Source organism: Scyliorhinus canicula, chromosome 16 (assembly GCF_902713615.1).
Source record: "Scyliorhinus canicula chromosome 16, sScyCan1.1, whole genome shotgun sequence".
In the NCBI taxonomy this organism is placed as follows: domain Eukaryota; kingdom Metazoa; phylum Chordata; class Chondrichthyes; order Carcharhiniformes; family Scyliorhinidae; genus Scyliorhinus; species Scyliorhinus canicula.
Genome location: NC_052161.1, coordinates 80,816,008 through 80,831,459, shown reverse-complemented (window position 1 = coordinate 80,831,459; position 15,452 = coordinate 80,816,008). Strand labels below are relative to the sequence as shown.

Sequence of the window (15,452 nt, the reverse complement as noted above, 5' to 3'; positions counted from 1 at the left end):
TCTAATTCTGTTAGAATTTTGTAAGATTCTATGAGATCCCACCTCACTCTTCTAAGCTCCAATGAATACAATCTTAACCATCTTAGTCTCTCCTCACATGACAGTCCCGCCATCCCAGGAATCAGCCTGGTAAACCTTTGCTGCACTGCTTCCATAGCAAGAACATCCTTCCTCAGATAAGGACACCAATCTGCACACAATACTCCAGGTATGGCCTCACCAATGCCCTATACAATTGCAGCAAAACATTCCTATCCCTATTCCTATACTCAAATCCTGTCGCGATGAAGGCCAACATACCATTTGCCTCCTTTACTGCCTGCTGTGCCTGCGCGCTTACTTTCAGCGATTGATGCACGAGGACACCAAGATCACGCTGAGTATCCACCTCTCAATTTGCACCCATTCAAATGTTAATCTGCCTTCTTATTTTTGCAGATTACCTCACATTTATCCACATTATGCTGCATCTGCCATGCACACACCCACTCACTCAGCCTGTCCAAATCCCACTGAAGCATCTCTGCATACTCCTCACAGCTCACCCTCCCATCCAACTTTGTATCATCTGCAAATTTGGAGATAATACATTTAGTTCCCTTGTTCAAATCATTAATATATAATGTGAAGAGTTGGGGTCTGAGCACATATCCCTGTAGTACCCCACTAGGCACTGAATGCCAATCGGACAAAGACCTATTTAATCCAACTTGTTTTGTTTCCTGTCTGCTAACCAGCTTCTATCCATCTCAAGAGACTACTGTAATCCCATGCACTTTAACTTTAGTAATCTGCTATGTGACACCTTGTCAAAGGCCTTCTGAAAATCTAAATAAACCACTTCCGCTGGTTCCCCCTAGTCAACTCTACTAGTTACATCTTCAAAAAATTCTAGTAGATTTGTCAAGCATGTTTTTCCTTTCGTCAATCCATGCTGACTTTGTCTAAAGTCACTGCTTACTAAATGCTGTGCAATGAAATCCTTGATAATACAACTTCCCTACTACCGACGTTAGGCTCACTGGTCTACAGTTCCCTGTTTTCTCTCACGGGGTTATATTAGCTACCCTCCAATCTAGGAACCATTCTAGAGTCCAAAGAATTTTGGAAAATGACCACCAATGGATCTAGTATTTCTAGGGCCACTTCCACAAATACTCTGGCATGAAGATTATCAGGCCCTGGATAGTTATCTGCCTTCAAACCCATTAATTCCCCCATACCATTTCTTTACTAATACTAATTTCCTTCTGCTCCTCACTAAAACTTGTATTTCTCAGAACTTCCAGTACGTTATTCATGTCTTCCTTTGTGAAGACAGAAGCAAAGTAGAAATTTAGTTCCTCCGCCATTTCTTTGTTCCCTGGTATGAATTCCCCCGTTTCTGACTGTAAAGCGGCCTACATTAGGGTTTATCAATCTTTTTCTCTTTACATTCCTATAGAAACTTTGGCAGGCAGTTTTTATGTTCCCCGCTAGCTTACTTTCAAATTGTATTTTCCCCTTGGTCTGCCTTTGCTAAATTTTAAACTGTTCCCAATTCTCGGGTCTATTGCTTTTTGTTGCTAATTTGTATGTCTCTTCTTTGAATCTAATACTATCTGTAATTTCCCTTGTAAGCCATGGTTTGGCTTACTTTCTACTCTTTGCCAAATATGAATAAGCAAATTTTGGAGTTCACTTAGTTGTTTCTTGAATGCCTGCCATTGTTTGTCCACTGTCATTCCTTTCAGTAATGTTCCCCAGTTCGCCATAGCCAGCTCATGCTTCAGTACACCATAGTTATTGAGGTTCAGGACCCTGGTCTTAGAATCAACTAACTTGCTATCCACCTTGATAAAGAATTCTATCATATTATGGTCACTCATCCCCAAGGCTTCTCTCACAACTAAATTGCCAACTAATCATTTCTCATTGCACAACACCCAGTCCAAGATGGCCTCCCTTGTTAGTTCCTCAACATATTGGTTGAGAAAATCATCCCTTACATGCTCCAGAATTTCCTCATCTATTACACTGTGACTAATTTGGCTCACCCCGAATCTATATGCAAATTGAAGTCACCTATAATTACAGGTGTTCCTTAATCACATGCAGCTCTGATTTCCTGTCTAATGCTATTCCCAGCAGTACCACTGCAGTTTGGTAGTTTGTATGCTGCCCCAACTAATGTTTTTTGCCCCTTAATGTTTCTTAACTCGACCCACGCAGATTCCATATCATCTGTGCTAATATCTTTCCTCAATATTGTGTCAATGTCTTTAATCAACAATGCAACTTTTCCATTCAGTCTGTCCTTCCTAAAAACGGAACAGCCCTCAATGTTTAGTTCCCAACCTTGGTGACCGTGGAGCCATGTCTCCGTAATCCCAATTATATCATACCTCTTTACGTGTATTTGTGCAACTAGTTCGTCCATTTTATTTTGAATGCTCCACCTGTTCAGGTACAAAATCTTAAGGCTAGTCCTTTTAATGATCAAAGAACAATACAGCACAGGGACAGGCCCTTCGGCCCTCCAAGCCTGCGCCGACCATGGTTCCTGCCAAAACTAAAGCTGTCTGCACTGACGGAGTCCGTATCCTTCCATTCCCACCCTATTCATATATTTGTCTAGATGTCCCTTAAATGCCGCTATCGTACCTGCTCCCACCACCTCCCCAGGCAGCGTGTTCCATATATTTACCACCTACTCTGTTAAAAAAAACTTGCCTTGCACATCTGTTCTAAACTTTTCCACACGCACTTTAAACCTATGTCCCCCCTCAGTACTTAATTCTCCTACCCTAGAAAAGAGCATCTGACTATCCACTCTGTCCATGCCACTCATAATCTTGTAGACCTCTGTCAGTCACCTCTCAACCTCCGTTGTTCCAGTGAGAACAGACCGAGTTTATCTAACCTCTCTACATAGCTAATGCCCTCCATACCAAGTAAACCGCTTCTGTACCCTCTCCAAAGCATCCACATCCTTCTGGTAGTGTGGCGACCAGAATTGTACACAATATTCCAAATGAGGCCTAACTAAGGCCCACATGACTTGCCAATTTTTATATTCGATGTCCCGACCGATGAAGGTCAGCATGCTGTATGCCTTCTTGACCACCTTATCGACATTTCATAGATTGCACATTTCATAGAATTTACAGTGCAGAAGGAGGCCATTCGGCCCATCGAGTCTGCACCGGCTCTTGGAATGAGCACCCTACCCAAGCCCATACCTCCACCCTATCCCCATAACCCAGTAACCCCACCTAACACTAAGGGCAATTTGGACCCTGAGGGCAATTTAGCCTGGCCAACTCACCTAACCTGCACATCTTTGGACTGTGGGAGGAAACCGGAGCACCCGGAGGAAACCCACGCACACACGGGGAGACCGTGCAGACTCCACACAGACAGTGACCCAAGCCGGGATTCGAACCTGGGACCCTGGAGCTGTGAAGCATTTGTGCTAACCACTATGCTACCGTGCTGCCCGTCAACCATGCGTTGCCATTTTCAGTAATCGTGGACATGCACGCCCATATCTCTCTGCCGGTCAGTACTCGAGTTCTACCATTTACATGCATTAGACCTTCCAAAGTGCATTACCTCACACTTGTCTGGATTAAATTCCTTCTGCCATTTCGCTGTCCAAGACTCCAACCAGTTCATATCCTCTGTCAATCCTCTTCACTATCCGCAACTCCACCAATTTTTGTGTAGTCTGCGAACTTACTAATCAGACCAGCTACATTTTCTTCCAAATCAGTTATATACACTACAAACAACAAAGTCCCCAGATCCCTGTGGAACACCACTAGTCACAGTCTTATATTCAGAAAAGCACCCGTCTACTGCTACTGTGCCCATGCCAGTTCTGTATCCAACTTGCCAGCTCTCCTCTGATCCCGCGTGACTTCACCTTTTGTACCAGTCTACCATGAGGTACCTTGTCAAAGGCTTTACTGAAGTCCATGTATATAGCATCTACTGCCTTTCCTTCATCTATCACCTTTGTCACTTCCTCAAAAACCCGATCAAATTAGTGAGGCACGACCTCCCTTTCACAAAACTATGCTGTCCATCACTAATAAGTCCATTTGTTTCCAACTGTGAGTAAATCCTATCTCTAAGAATCTTTTCCAATAATTTCCATGCCACTGGTGTAAAGTTCACCGGCCTGTAATTTCCTGGATTATCCCTGCTACCTTCTTAAACAATGGAACAACATTAGAACATAGAACATTACAGCGCAGTACGGGCCCTTCAGCCCTCAATGTTGCGCCGACCCGTGAAACCATCTGAAGCCTATCTGACCTACACTATTCCATTTTCATCCATATGTCTATCCAGTGACCACTTAAATGCCCTTAAAGTTGGTGAGTCTACTACTGTTGCAGGCAGGGCGTTCCACACCCCTACTACTCTCTGAGTAAAGAAACTGCCTCTGACATCTGTCCTATATCTACCACCCCTCAATTTAAAGCTATGTCCCCTCGTGTTGGTCATCACCATCCGAGGAAAAAGACTCTCACTGTCCACCCTATCTAACCCTCTGACTATCTTATATGTCTCTATTAAGTCACCTCTCAGCCTTCTCCTCTCTAACGAAAACAACCTCAAGTCCCTGAGCCTTTCCTCATAAGACCTTCCCTCCATACCAGGCAACATCCTAGTAAATCTCCTCTGAATCCTTTCCAAAGCTTCCACATCCTTCCTATAATGTGGTGACCAGAACTGCACGCAGTACTCCAGGTGCGGCCGCACCAGAGTTTTGTACAGCTGCAGCATGACCTCGTGGCTCCGAAACTCAATCCCCCTACTGATAAAGGCTAGCACACCATATGCCTTCTTAACAGCCCTATTAACCTGGGTGGCAACTTTCAGGGATTTATGTACCTGGATGCCGAGATCTCTCTGTTCATCTACACTACCAAGAATCTTGCCATTAGCCCAGTACTCTGCATTCCTGTTACTCCTTCCAAAGTGAACCACCTCACACTTTTCCGCATTAAACTCCATCTGCCACCTCTCAGCCCAGCTCTGCAGCTTATCTATGTCCCTCTGTAACCTATAACATCCTTCAGCACTATCCACAACTCCACCGACCTCCGTGTCATCTGCAAATTTACTAACCCATCCTTCTACACCCTCTTCCAGGTCATTTATAAAAATGACAAACAGCAGCGGCCCCAAAACAGATCCTTGCGGTACACCACTAGTAACTGAACTCCAGGATGAACATTTGCCATCAACTTCTTCTTTCAGCTAGCCAATTACTGATCCAAACCACTAAATCACCTTCAATCCCATACTTCCGTATTTTCTGCAATAGCCTACCATGGGGAATCTTGTCAAACACCTTACTGAAATCCATATACACCACATCAACCGCTTTACCCTCATCCACCTGTTTGGTCACCTTCTCAAAAAACTCAATAAGGTTTGTGAGGCATGACATACCCTTCACAAAACCGTGTTGAGTCGCTAATCAACTTGTTCTTTTCAAGATGATTATAAACCCTATCTCTTATAACCTTTTCCAACATTTTACCCACAACCGAAGTAAGGCTCACAGGTCTATAATTACCAGGGGTGTCTCTACTCCCCTTCTTGACAAATGTGAGGTTATCCATTTTGGTAGGAATAACAGCAAACGGGATTATTATTTAAACGATAAAATATTAAAGCATGCCGCTGTTCAGAGAGACTTGGGTGTGCTAGTGCATGAGTCACAGAAGGTTGGTTTACAAGTGCAACAGGTGATTAAGAAGGCAAATGGAATTTTGTCCTTCATTGCTAGAGGGATGGAGTTTAAGACGAGGGAGGTTATGTTGCAATTGTATAAGGTGTTAGTGCGGCCACACCTGGAGTATTGTGTTCAGTTTTGGTCTCCTTACTTGAGAAAGGACGTACTGGCGCTGGAGGGTGTGCAGAGGAGATTCACTAGGTTAATCCCAGAGCTGAAGGGGTTGGATTATGAGGAGAGGTTGAGTAGACTGGGACTGTACTCGTTGGAATTTAGAAGGATGAGGGGGGATCTTATAGAAACATTTAAAATTATGAAGGGAATAGATAGGATAGATGCGGGCAGGTTGTTTCCACTGGCGGGTGACAGCAGAACTAGGGGGCATAGCCTCAAAATAAGGGGAAGTAGATTTAGGACTGAGTTTAGGAGGAACTTCTTCACCCAAAGGGTTGTGAATCTATGGAATTCCTTGCCCAGTGAAGCAGTTGAGGCTCCTTCATTACATGTTTTTAAGGTAAAGATAGATAGTTTTTTGAAGAATAAAGGGATTAAGGGTTATGGTGTTCGGGCCGGAAAGTGGAGCTGAGTCCACAAAAGATCAGCCATGATCTAATTGAATGGCGGAGCAGGCTCGAGGGGCCAGATGGCCTACTCCTCCTAGTTCTTATGTTCTTATGAACAAGGGGACAACATTTGCTATCCTCCAGTCTTCCGGCACTATTCCTGTCGACAAAGACGACATAAAGATCAAGGACAAAGGCTCTGCAATCTCCTCCCTGGCTTCCCAGAGAATCCTAGGATAAATCCCATCTGGCCCAGGGGACTTATCTATTTTTACACTTTCTAAAATTGCTAACACCTCCTCCTTGTGAACCTCAATCCCATCTAGCCTGGTCGACTGTACCTGAGTATTCTCCTCGACAACATTGTCTTTCTCCAGTGTAAACACTGACGAAAAATATCCATTTAACGCTTCCCCTATCTCCTCTGATTCCACACACAACTTTCCACTACTATCCTTGATTGGCCCTAATCTTACTCTAGTCATTCTTTGTTCCTGATATACCTATAGAAAGCCTTAGGGTTTTCCTTGATCCTATCCGCCAACGACTTTTCGTGTCCTCTCCTCGCTCTTCTTAACTCTCCCTTTAGGTCCTTCCTGGCTAACTTGTAACTCTCAAGTGCCCTAACTGAGCCTTCATGTCTCATCCTAACATAAGCCTCCTTCTTCCTCTTGACAAGTGCTTCAACTTCCTTAGTAAACCACGGTTCCCTTGCTCGACAACTTCCTCCCTGCCTGACAGGTACATACTTATCAAGGACACGCAGTAGCTGTTCCTTGAAAAAGCTCCACATTTCGATTGTACCCATCCCCTGCAGTTTCCTTCCCCATCCTATGCACCCTAAATCTTGCCGAATAGCATCATAATTGCCTTTCCCCCCAGCTATAATTCTTGCCTTGCGGCATATACCTATCCAGTCCTCTGTACTTACCTGTAGCCAATGAGGATACAAAGATTACTGTCAGGGCCCCGGCAATTTCCTCCCTTCCATCTCGGCAGTATTCTGGGGTTAATCCCATCAGGCCCTGGGGGCTTATCTACTTTAATACTTTTTAAGATGCCCAACATCACCTCTATTAATATCAACATGACTCAGAAAAGTCCTTCTCTTTGGTGAATACTGAGGCAAAGTATTCATTTAGTACCTCTCCCATTTCCTCTGTTTCCATACGTAGATTTCCTCTAAAATCCTTGAATGGACCAACCCTTTCTCTGGCTACCCTCTTGCTCATTACATATGTAGGAAACCCCTTCGGATTTTCCTTAATCCTGTTTGCCAATTACATTTCATGACCCTTTTTAGCCTTCCTAACTCCTAGCTTAAGCTCCTTCCTACCTGCTTTATATTATTCAGGGGCTTCATCTGTCCTTTGCCTTTTAGACCTGACGAGTGCTTCCTTTTTCTTTTTGTCAAGATTCATAATATCCTTCATTATCCAGGGTTCCCTATACTTGCCACCCTTATCCTTCGTCCTCACAGGTACATGGCGGTCCTGAATTCTAATCAACTGACATTTGAAAGCCTCCCACATGCCGGATGTTGATTTTTCCTCAAACAGCCACACCCAGTCAACACTCTCCAGATCATACCTAATGCTGTTGTAATTAGCCTTCCCCCTGACTAACACCTTCACCTGAGGACCACTCTTGTCCTTTTCCATAAGCAGCTTAAAACTTACAGAACCATGATCACTGTTCCCGAAATGATCTCCTACTGAAATTTTGATCACCTGGCCGGGCTCATTCCTCCCTGAGTTGGGCTACTTACATATTGTTTCAGGAAACCCTCCTGGACGCTCCTCACAAATTCAGCTCCTTCCATGCCTTTAGCAGTAAGTCAAAATAGGGAAAGTTAAAATCACCCACCACGAAAACCCTATTGTTTATGCATCTTTCCAAGATCTACCTGCATATCTGCTCCTCTATCTCTCTTGTCCTGTCCCTACTATTTTTTACAGTGTCATTCTCTGATACAGCCCCTTGATTTCTCTGCCTATTACTTTTCTTATTCTCCTTGCTCTTTTCCTCTTGTTCTTGATTCTGCCTGCTCTGAATCCTTACATAGGTTTTCAGCCCCAATACCATATTAGTTTAAACCCTCCCCAACTGCTCTAGCAAGTACCCCTCCAGTCCTGCCCAGCTGTAAGCCATCCAGTTTGTATAGGTCCCAGCTCCCCCAGAATCCATCCCAATGCCCCAGAAATCTGAAACCCTCCCCCTCACACCATCTTGTCAGCCACGTATTCATCGATACATCTGCTATTTCTATTGTGACTAGCACGTGACACTGGTAGTAATCAACTTTCTTCCTAACTCCCTGTATTCTGCTTTCAGGAGCTCATCCCTTTTACTTATGTTGTTTATACCAATGTGTACCATGACCACTGGCTGTTCACCTTCCCCCTCTAGAATGTCCTGCAACCGCTCCGAGATATCCTTGACCCTAGCACCAGAGAGGCAGCATACAACCCTGGAGTCTCATTTGCAGCCACAGAAACGCCTACCTATTCCCCTTACAATCGAATCCCCTCTAACTATTGCTCTCCCACATCTAAACACTCCTTAAATATTATGAGGGTCTCTGGCTCCACCACACTTTCAGGCAGCGAATTCCAAACTCTCACCACCCTCTGGGTAAAAAGATTTTTCCTCACATCCACTCTTAAACCCCCTGCCCCTTACCTTAAATCTATGCCCCCAAGTCATTAACCCCTCCACCAAGGGGAAAGGTTTGTTTTTGTCTACTCTATCTATGCCCCTCATAATTTTATACATCTCAATCATGTCCCCCCTCAGTCTTCTCTGCTGCAAGGAAAATTATCCTTCTGTCCAATCTCTCATCATAACTTTTTTTTCCATTGCCCAGGGATGTGCAGGTTAGGTCAGGTTCCAGGGTTATGTGATAGGGCGGGGTGGATATAGGTAGAGTGCTCATTCGAAGGGTGAATGCGGACTCAATGGGCCGAATGGCCTCCTGTACTGTAGGGATTCTATGATTCTCTTCACGTCTGTGTGTGTGTGCATTAGAAATTAGATGATAGTTGACCAGTTGTATTTGCTGCATATCTCATTTAGTTCATGCTAAAAATAAAAAAGTAATTGTGTTTAAATCTACAAACCTGATGACTGTAATTATTGGGCAGCCAAGGGCCAATGACTTCAGGTATTTTCTAAAAATTATTGGTTAATTCACTTGTATTGTGACTCCAGATTGACTCCAGATGGAAATGAATGCGCCCTAGCCCAGGGTGGTGTAACAAAAACAGTTTATTTACTGGCTACTTCTCTACAGATTATTTTTTACGGGTCCTTTCTCTAATTTGCAGGATATATTTGTCAGCCTGTCGCAGGTAGATGGACTATATTTTGTGTGCAATATTGATGATTTCAAATTCCTGGCTGACATGATTCAGCACATCCCACTGAACCTCCGTGTGCGATATGTCTTCTGCACTGCACCAATCAACAGGAAGCATCCCTTTGTTTGCACCTCCTTTTTAAAGGTATGTTGTTCACAATCTTTTCCTTGAATGGGATCATGCTCCCTCTCATGCTGTCAGACCCTCTGTAGCTTAACCGTTACAGTATTAAATAAAGAATTTGAATTTATATATAACAGCTTTGCTGCCAGTGGAGTACATTTCTGAAGTGCAGATGCTGTTGTACTTTGGGAAATGCAGCAACTAGTTTGGGCATGACAAGCTCCAACAAACAGCAAAGTAATTGTGAGAAAGTTCAGTGATATTGATTGAGGGCGAAATATTGGCCAGAGGGAACATCTCTGCTGTTCTTCGATTAGTGCAGCAGGTACAATTACATTTACCTGACAAAGCGGCTCAGCCCAAGTTAGAAACATCATTCAAAAGACAGCATCTCTAACATTACAGCACACAGTCACCCTATGTGGTTGGTCTTGAACTCACAACCCTCTGAATCGGGGGGCAGGAGTGCTACTAGTGAGGCAAGTTGTATTTTTTAACACTCTGAACAGCAATAGCAGGGCCACTCCGACACCACATTGAAGATGCCAGTAATCAGTCTATTGGCTTTGTTGTATTCGCATTACGCTAGGAAATTTCTTCAGAATGACTCACCGACTGTTGGAGAACTCTGTGAAGTAGAATAATAACATTATTTAAATGTATAATACATCTATCCATTAATATACAGAAGTAAAGCATTAGAGAATATACAAATCAGAAGTGGGGAGAGGGGACGATCAAACTAACAGTGAGAAACCAGTCAAGGTTTAGAAAAACAAACAACTCTGAATGACCAGTGTGGACTACAGGCCAGGCAGGACAGCAAAATATTTTTTCAAAGCACAATTTTTTTTCCATTGGATAATATTTAGCTTAGAAACACCAGAGCCTCAGCATTGTGCATCATCTTGATAGTAAGGATGGCAGGGACTCTGGGAAATCTTATGATGTGTGTGTAGCATGCAAGATGTGGGAGGTTTTGGATCTACAAGGCATCCAAGATGGTCACATCTGCATGAATTGCCAGAGGGTAGCAGTCCTTGAACGACATGTGGCTGATTTGGAGCAGCGATTCTCTTCACTGCGCACCAGACAAGAGGGAGAGGGGTTTCTGGAACAGTTGTGATCACTCCACATTGTGATAGACAGGCAAGAGCGTAGGAAAGTGGGTGACCATTCATTGAAAAGGAAAGAGACAAAAGTTCGGGGACTCCTTTAGAGTTGTCTTACAGTTATGAAATTTGAGCTGTCTATGAAGTGAGCAACACAACTGAATCAAGCATAGATGACCCGAGGGGAAAACATAGTACCACGATGCCTGAGCTGATCTGGGAAAAGAGAGGGAAGCTGGTAGGCAGATTAGAAACGTGGTAGTAGTGGGTCACTCAATAGTCCAAGTGATAGACAGTCTAGTTTGCAGCTGAGATTGTGAATCCCAAATGATGTGTTACCTCCTGGGTGCAAGGGTTTTAGAGATAATGGATCGGCTGATCGAACTTCTGGAAAGGTTCCAGAGGATGCAGTTCATGTAGGAACCAGCAACACAGGGAGGGACAGCTTTGAAGGTCTTGCAGGACCCGTTTCAACAGTTGAAACGCAGGACCTCCAAGATAGTAATCTCAGAAATACTACCTGTACCACAACTTCACCAGATAGTCAACATGGTTTTGTGAAGGGTAGGTCGTGCCTCACAAACCTCATTGAGTTCTTCGAGAAGGTGACCAAACAGGTGAATGAGGGTAAAGCAGTTGATGTGGTGTATATGGATTTCAGTAAAGCGTTTGATAAGGTTCCCCACGGTAGGCTATTGCAGAAAATACAGAGGCATGGGATTCAGGGTGATTTAGCAGTTTGGATCAGAAATTGGCTAGCTGATAGAAGACAAAAAGTGGTGGTTGATGGGAAATGCTCTGACTGGTGTCCAGATACTAGTGGTGTGCCACAAGGATCTGTTTTGGGGCCGTTGCTGTTTGTCATTTTTATAAATGACCTGGAGGAGGGTGTAGAAGGATGGGTGAGTAAATTTGCAGATGACACTAAAGCCGGTGGAGTTGTGGACAGTGCAGAAGGATGTTATAAGTTACAGAGGGACATAGATAAGCTGCAGAGCTGGGCTGAGAGGTGGCAGATGGAGTTTAATGCAGAAAAGTGTGAGGTGATTCATTTTGGAAGGAATAACAGAAAGGCAGAGTACTGGGCTAATGGTAAGATTCTTGGTAGTGTGGACGAGCAGAGAGATCTCGGTGTCCATGTCCATAGATCCCTGAAAGTTGCCACCCAGGTTGAGAGGGTTGTTAAGAAGGCGTACGGTATGTTAGCTTTTATTGGAAGAGGAATTGAGTTTCGGAGCCATGAGGTCATGTTGCAGTTGTACAAAACTCTGGTGCGGCCGCATTTGGAGTATTGTGTGCAGTTCTGGTCGCCACATTATAGGAAGGATGTGGAAGCATTGGAAAAGGTACAGAGGAGATTTACAAGAATGTTGCCTGGTATGGAGGTAAGATCATATGAAGAAAGGCTGAAGGACTTGAGGCTGTTTTCGTTAGAGAGAAGAAGGTTAAGAGGTGACTTAATTGAGGCATACAAGATGATCAGAGGGTGGACAGTGAGAGCCTTTTTTCTCGGATGGTGATGTCCAGCACGAGGGGACATAGCTTTAAATTGAGGGGAGATAGATATAGGACAGATGTCAGAGGTAGATTCTTTACTCAGAGTAGTAAGGGCGTGGAATGCCCTGCCTCCAACAGTAGTGGACTCGCCAACACTAAGCGCATTCAAATGGTCATTGGATGGGCATATGGACGATAAGGGAATAGTGTAGAGGGATTTTAGAGGGGTTTCACAGGACGGCGCAACATCTTGGGCCGAAGGGCCTGTACTGCGCTGTAATGTTCTATGTTCTATTTATGCAGATCAGGGAGGTAAATGTGTGGCTTGAGAGATGGTGGAGAAGGGAGGGGTTTAGATTTTTGGAACATTAGAATCATTTTGGGAAAGAGGTGGGCTTCACCTGAGCTGAAATGGGACTAATCTCCGGGCCGAGAGAGTAAATAGTGTAGTGGGGTAGATTTAAATTTTTAAAGGCGAGGTGGTTTAATTAATGGGCTTAGTTTTAGAACTATCAGTGAGGGCAAAGGAAGGAAGATGGGGAACAGGGAAAAGAAAGTGGGGAAAGGCTTGAGTGTTGACAGTGAACAAAGAAATGGTCGCTTCTCAGAGGACAAGAAAGAGATGAGGGCAGCCTGTAAATGCATGGAGTAAGTGAACAAAATTGGGGAGCTGGAAACAGAAATGGTCGAGGGGATAATGACATAGGAGCATTGACACAAATGTGGCTCAAGCCAGAACAGAACTGGATACTTAACATTCCAGGTTCTAAGGTTTTTAGTGGAAACCGGGTCAGTGAAAAGGGAGGAGGTGTAGCTGTCTTGGTCAAAGATAGTATCACAGCCCTTGAATGCGATGCAATTCCTGACTCAGAATCTATATGGTTGGAGGTGAGAAACAGGAAATAGAAACATAGAGAATAGAAATAGGAGAGAGGCCCTTCGAGTCTGCTCCACCATTCATCATGATCATGGCTGATCATCAAGTTCAATACCCTGATCCCGCCTCCCCCCCTCGTCCCATATCCCTTGATCCCTTTAGCCACAAGAGCTATATCTAATTCCTACTTGAAATTACACATGGCTTTGGCCTCAACTACGTTCTGTGGTAGTGAATTCCACAGATTCATTACACTTTGGGTGAAGAAATTTCTCCTCACCTCAGTCCTAAAAGATTTACCCCTTATCCTCAAACTATGACCCCTAGTTCTGGACTTCCCCACCATCAGGAAAATTCTTTCTGAATCTACCAGGTGTGTCAGAGTACAGGATGGAAATAGAAAACCTAGTGGTGTGGTGTGACAACAACAATCTGTCCCCCAATGTCAGCAAAACTAAAGAGCTGGTCATTGACTTCAGGAAGCAAAGTATCGTACATACCCCTGCCTGCATCAATGGTGCTGAGGTGGAGATTGCTGACAGCTTCAAATTCCTACGTGTGCACATCACAAACGATCTGGTCAACCCAGACGCTAGGACATAGAAGGACTGTCTCCTTCTATGACAGTCCCGCCATCCCAGGAATCATCTTGGTAAACTTTCGCTGCACTCCCTTCATAGCAAGAACATCCTTCCTCAGATAAGGACACCAAAATTCTGCACATTATTCCAGGTCTGGCCCAACTAATACTCCATACAATTGCAGTAAAACATCTCTATTCTTATACTTAAATCCTCTTGCTGTGAGGGCCAGCATAGCATTTGTCTGCTGTACCTGTGAGCTTGCTTTCAGCCACTGATGCACGAGGACACCAAGGTCTCGCTGAGTATCCAGCTCTCAAGGTGAAAGGGAGCGGTTACCTTGTTGGGTATTTATTATAGACCTCCGAAGAGTGGGGAGGAAGGAGAAGAGAGCATTCTTAGGCAGTTTATGGAAATCTGTCGGATAATCAAGTAGGGTTGTAGATTGGGAGAAGGGTAAAGTGTGGGGAAGTGAAGGGGAGAAATTACTGCAGTGTGTACAAGAGAACTCTCTGGAACTGTACATTTCCAGCCCTACCAGGGAGAAAGCTGTGCTGGATCTGGTCCGAGGAAATGAGGCAGGCCAGGTGGAGAATATCAAAGTGGGGGAGATGTTGGGAAATAGCAATCATAATATAATAAGTTGGAAAAGGATAAAATCAATCATGGATTAAGATCCCAGACTGGAAAAAGGCAGATTTTAGACATCTAATAGTTGAACTGGAGCAGGTTGATTGGAAATGTATTTTGGTGGATTAAACAGTGGATGAAAAATGAGAGCGTTTCAAAAGAGAGATGAATACGGTGCAAGCTAGGTACATACCCATGAGAAATAAAGACGGATTATCCAAAGCTACCTCAACCTGGATGACTAAGGTTATTGAGGAGAAAACAAGGAAGAAAAAGATGATACATGCCGGAATAATAATAGCAATGAAAATCAGGAAGAGTATCTCAAATGCAGGAGGCTAAAGCTAGAATAAGGAAGTCTAAGAGGAAGCATGAGGAAAGGATGACAGGCTGCGCTAAAACAAATAGCCAAATGTTCTTCAAGCATATTGATAGTAAAAGATTAGGGAAGGATAGAGTGGGGTCCATAAGGGAAAAGCAGGATAAACTGCTCACTTTTTAAAATTCATTTACGGGACGTGGGTGTTGCTGGTTAGGCCAGCATTTATTGCCCATCCCTCGTTGCCCTTCAAAATGTGGTGCTGAGTTGACTTCTTGAACCAGCTGCAGTCCATGTGGTGTAGGTACACCCAGTGTGCTGTTTGGGAGGGAGTTCCAGGATTGTTGCCACAGCGACAGTGAAGAAGCGGCGATATGTTTCCAAGTCAGGGTGGTGATTGACTTGACTTGGAGGGGAACCTCCAGGTGGTGGGGTTCCCAGATATCTGCTGCTCTTGTCCTTCTAGATGGTAGTGGCGTGGGTTTGGAAGTGTTGTCTGAGGAACCTTGGTGAGTTACTGCAGTGCATCTTGTCGATAGTACACATGGCAGCCACTGTTCGGCGGTGGTGGAGGGTTTGGATGTTTTTGGGAGGAGGAGCATTCAAACAGGCTGCTTAGTCCTGGATGGTGTTGAGTTTCTTGAGTGTTATTGGAGC

At 44.2% G+C, this 15,452-nt stretch overlaps 1 protein-coding gene across 2 annotated transcripts in view; it reads left to right on the top strand.

The window, feature by feature from the left end:
• The window catches only part of LOC119979557 (ATP-dependent RNA helicase SUPV3L1, mitochondrial-like), an 81,878-nt gene that overhangs the window by 34,209 nt on the left and 32,217 nt on the right, over positions 1–15,452 (top strand). For both annotated transcript variants that reach the window (XM_038821968.1, XM_038821969.1), the window contains one exon: positions 9,624–9,800. In XM_038821968.1, the coding sequence (XP_038677896.1) occupies positions 9,624–9,800 (177 nt within the window). The remainder of the gene's footprint in view (positions 1–9,623; positions 9,801–15,452) is intronic.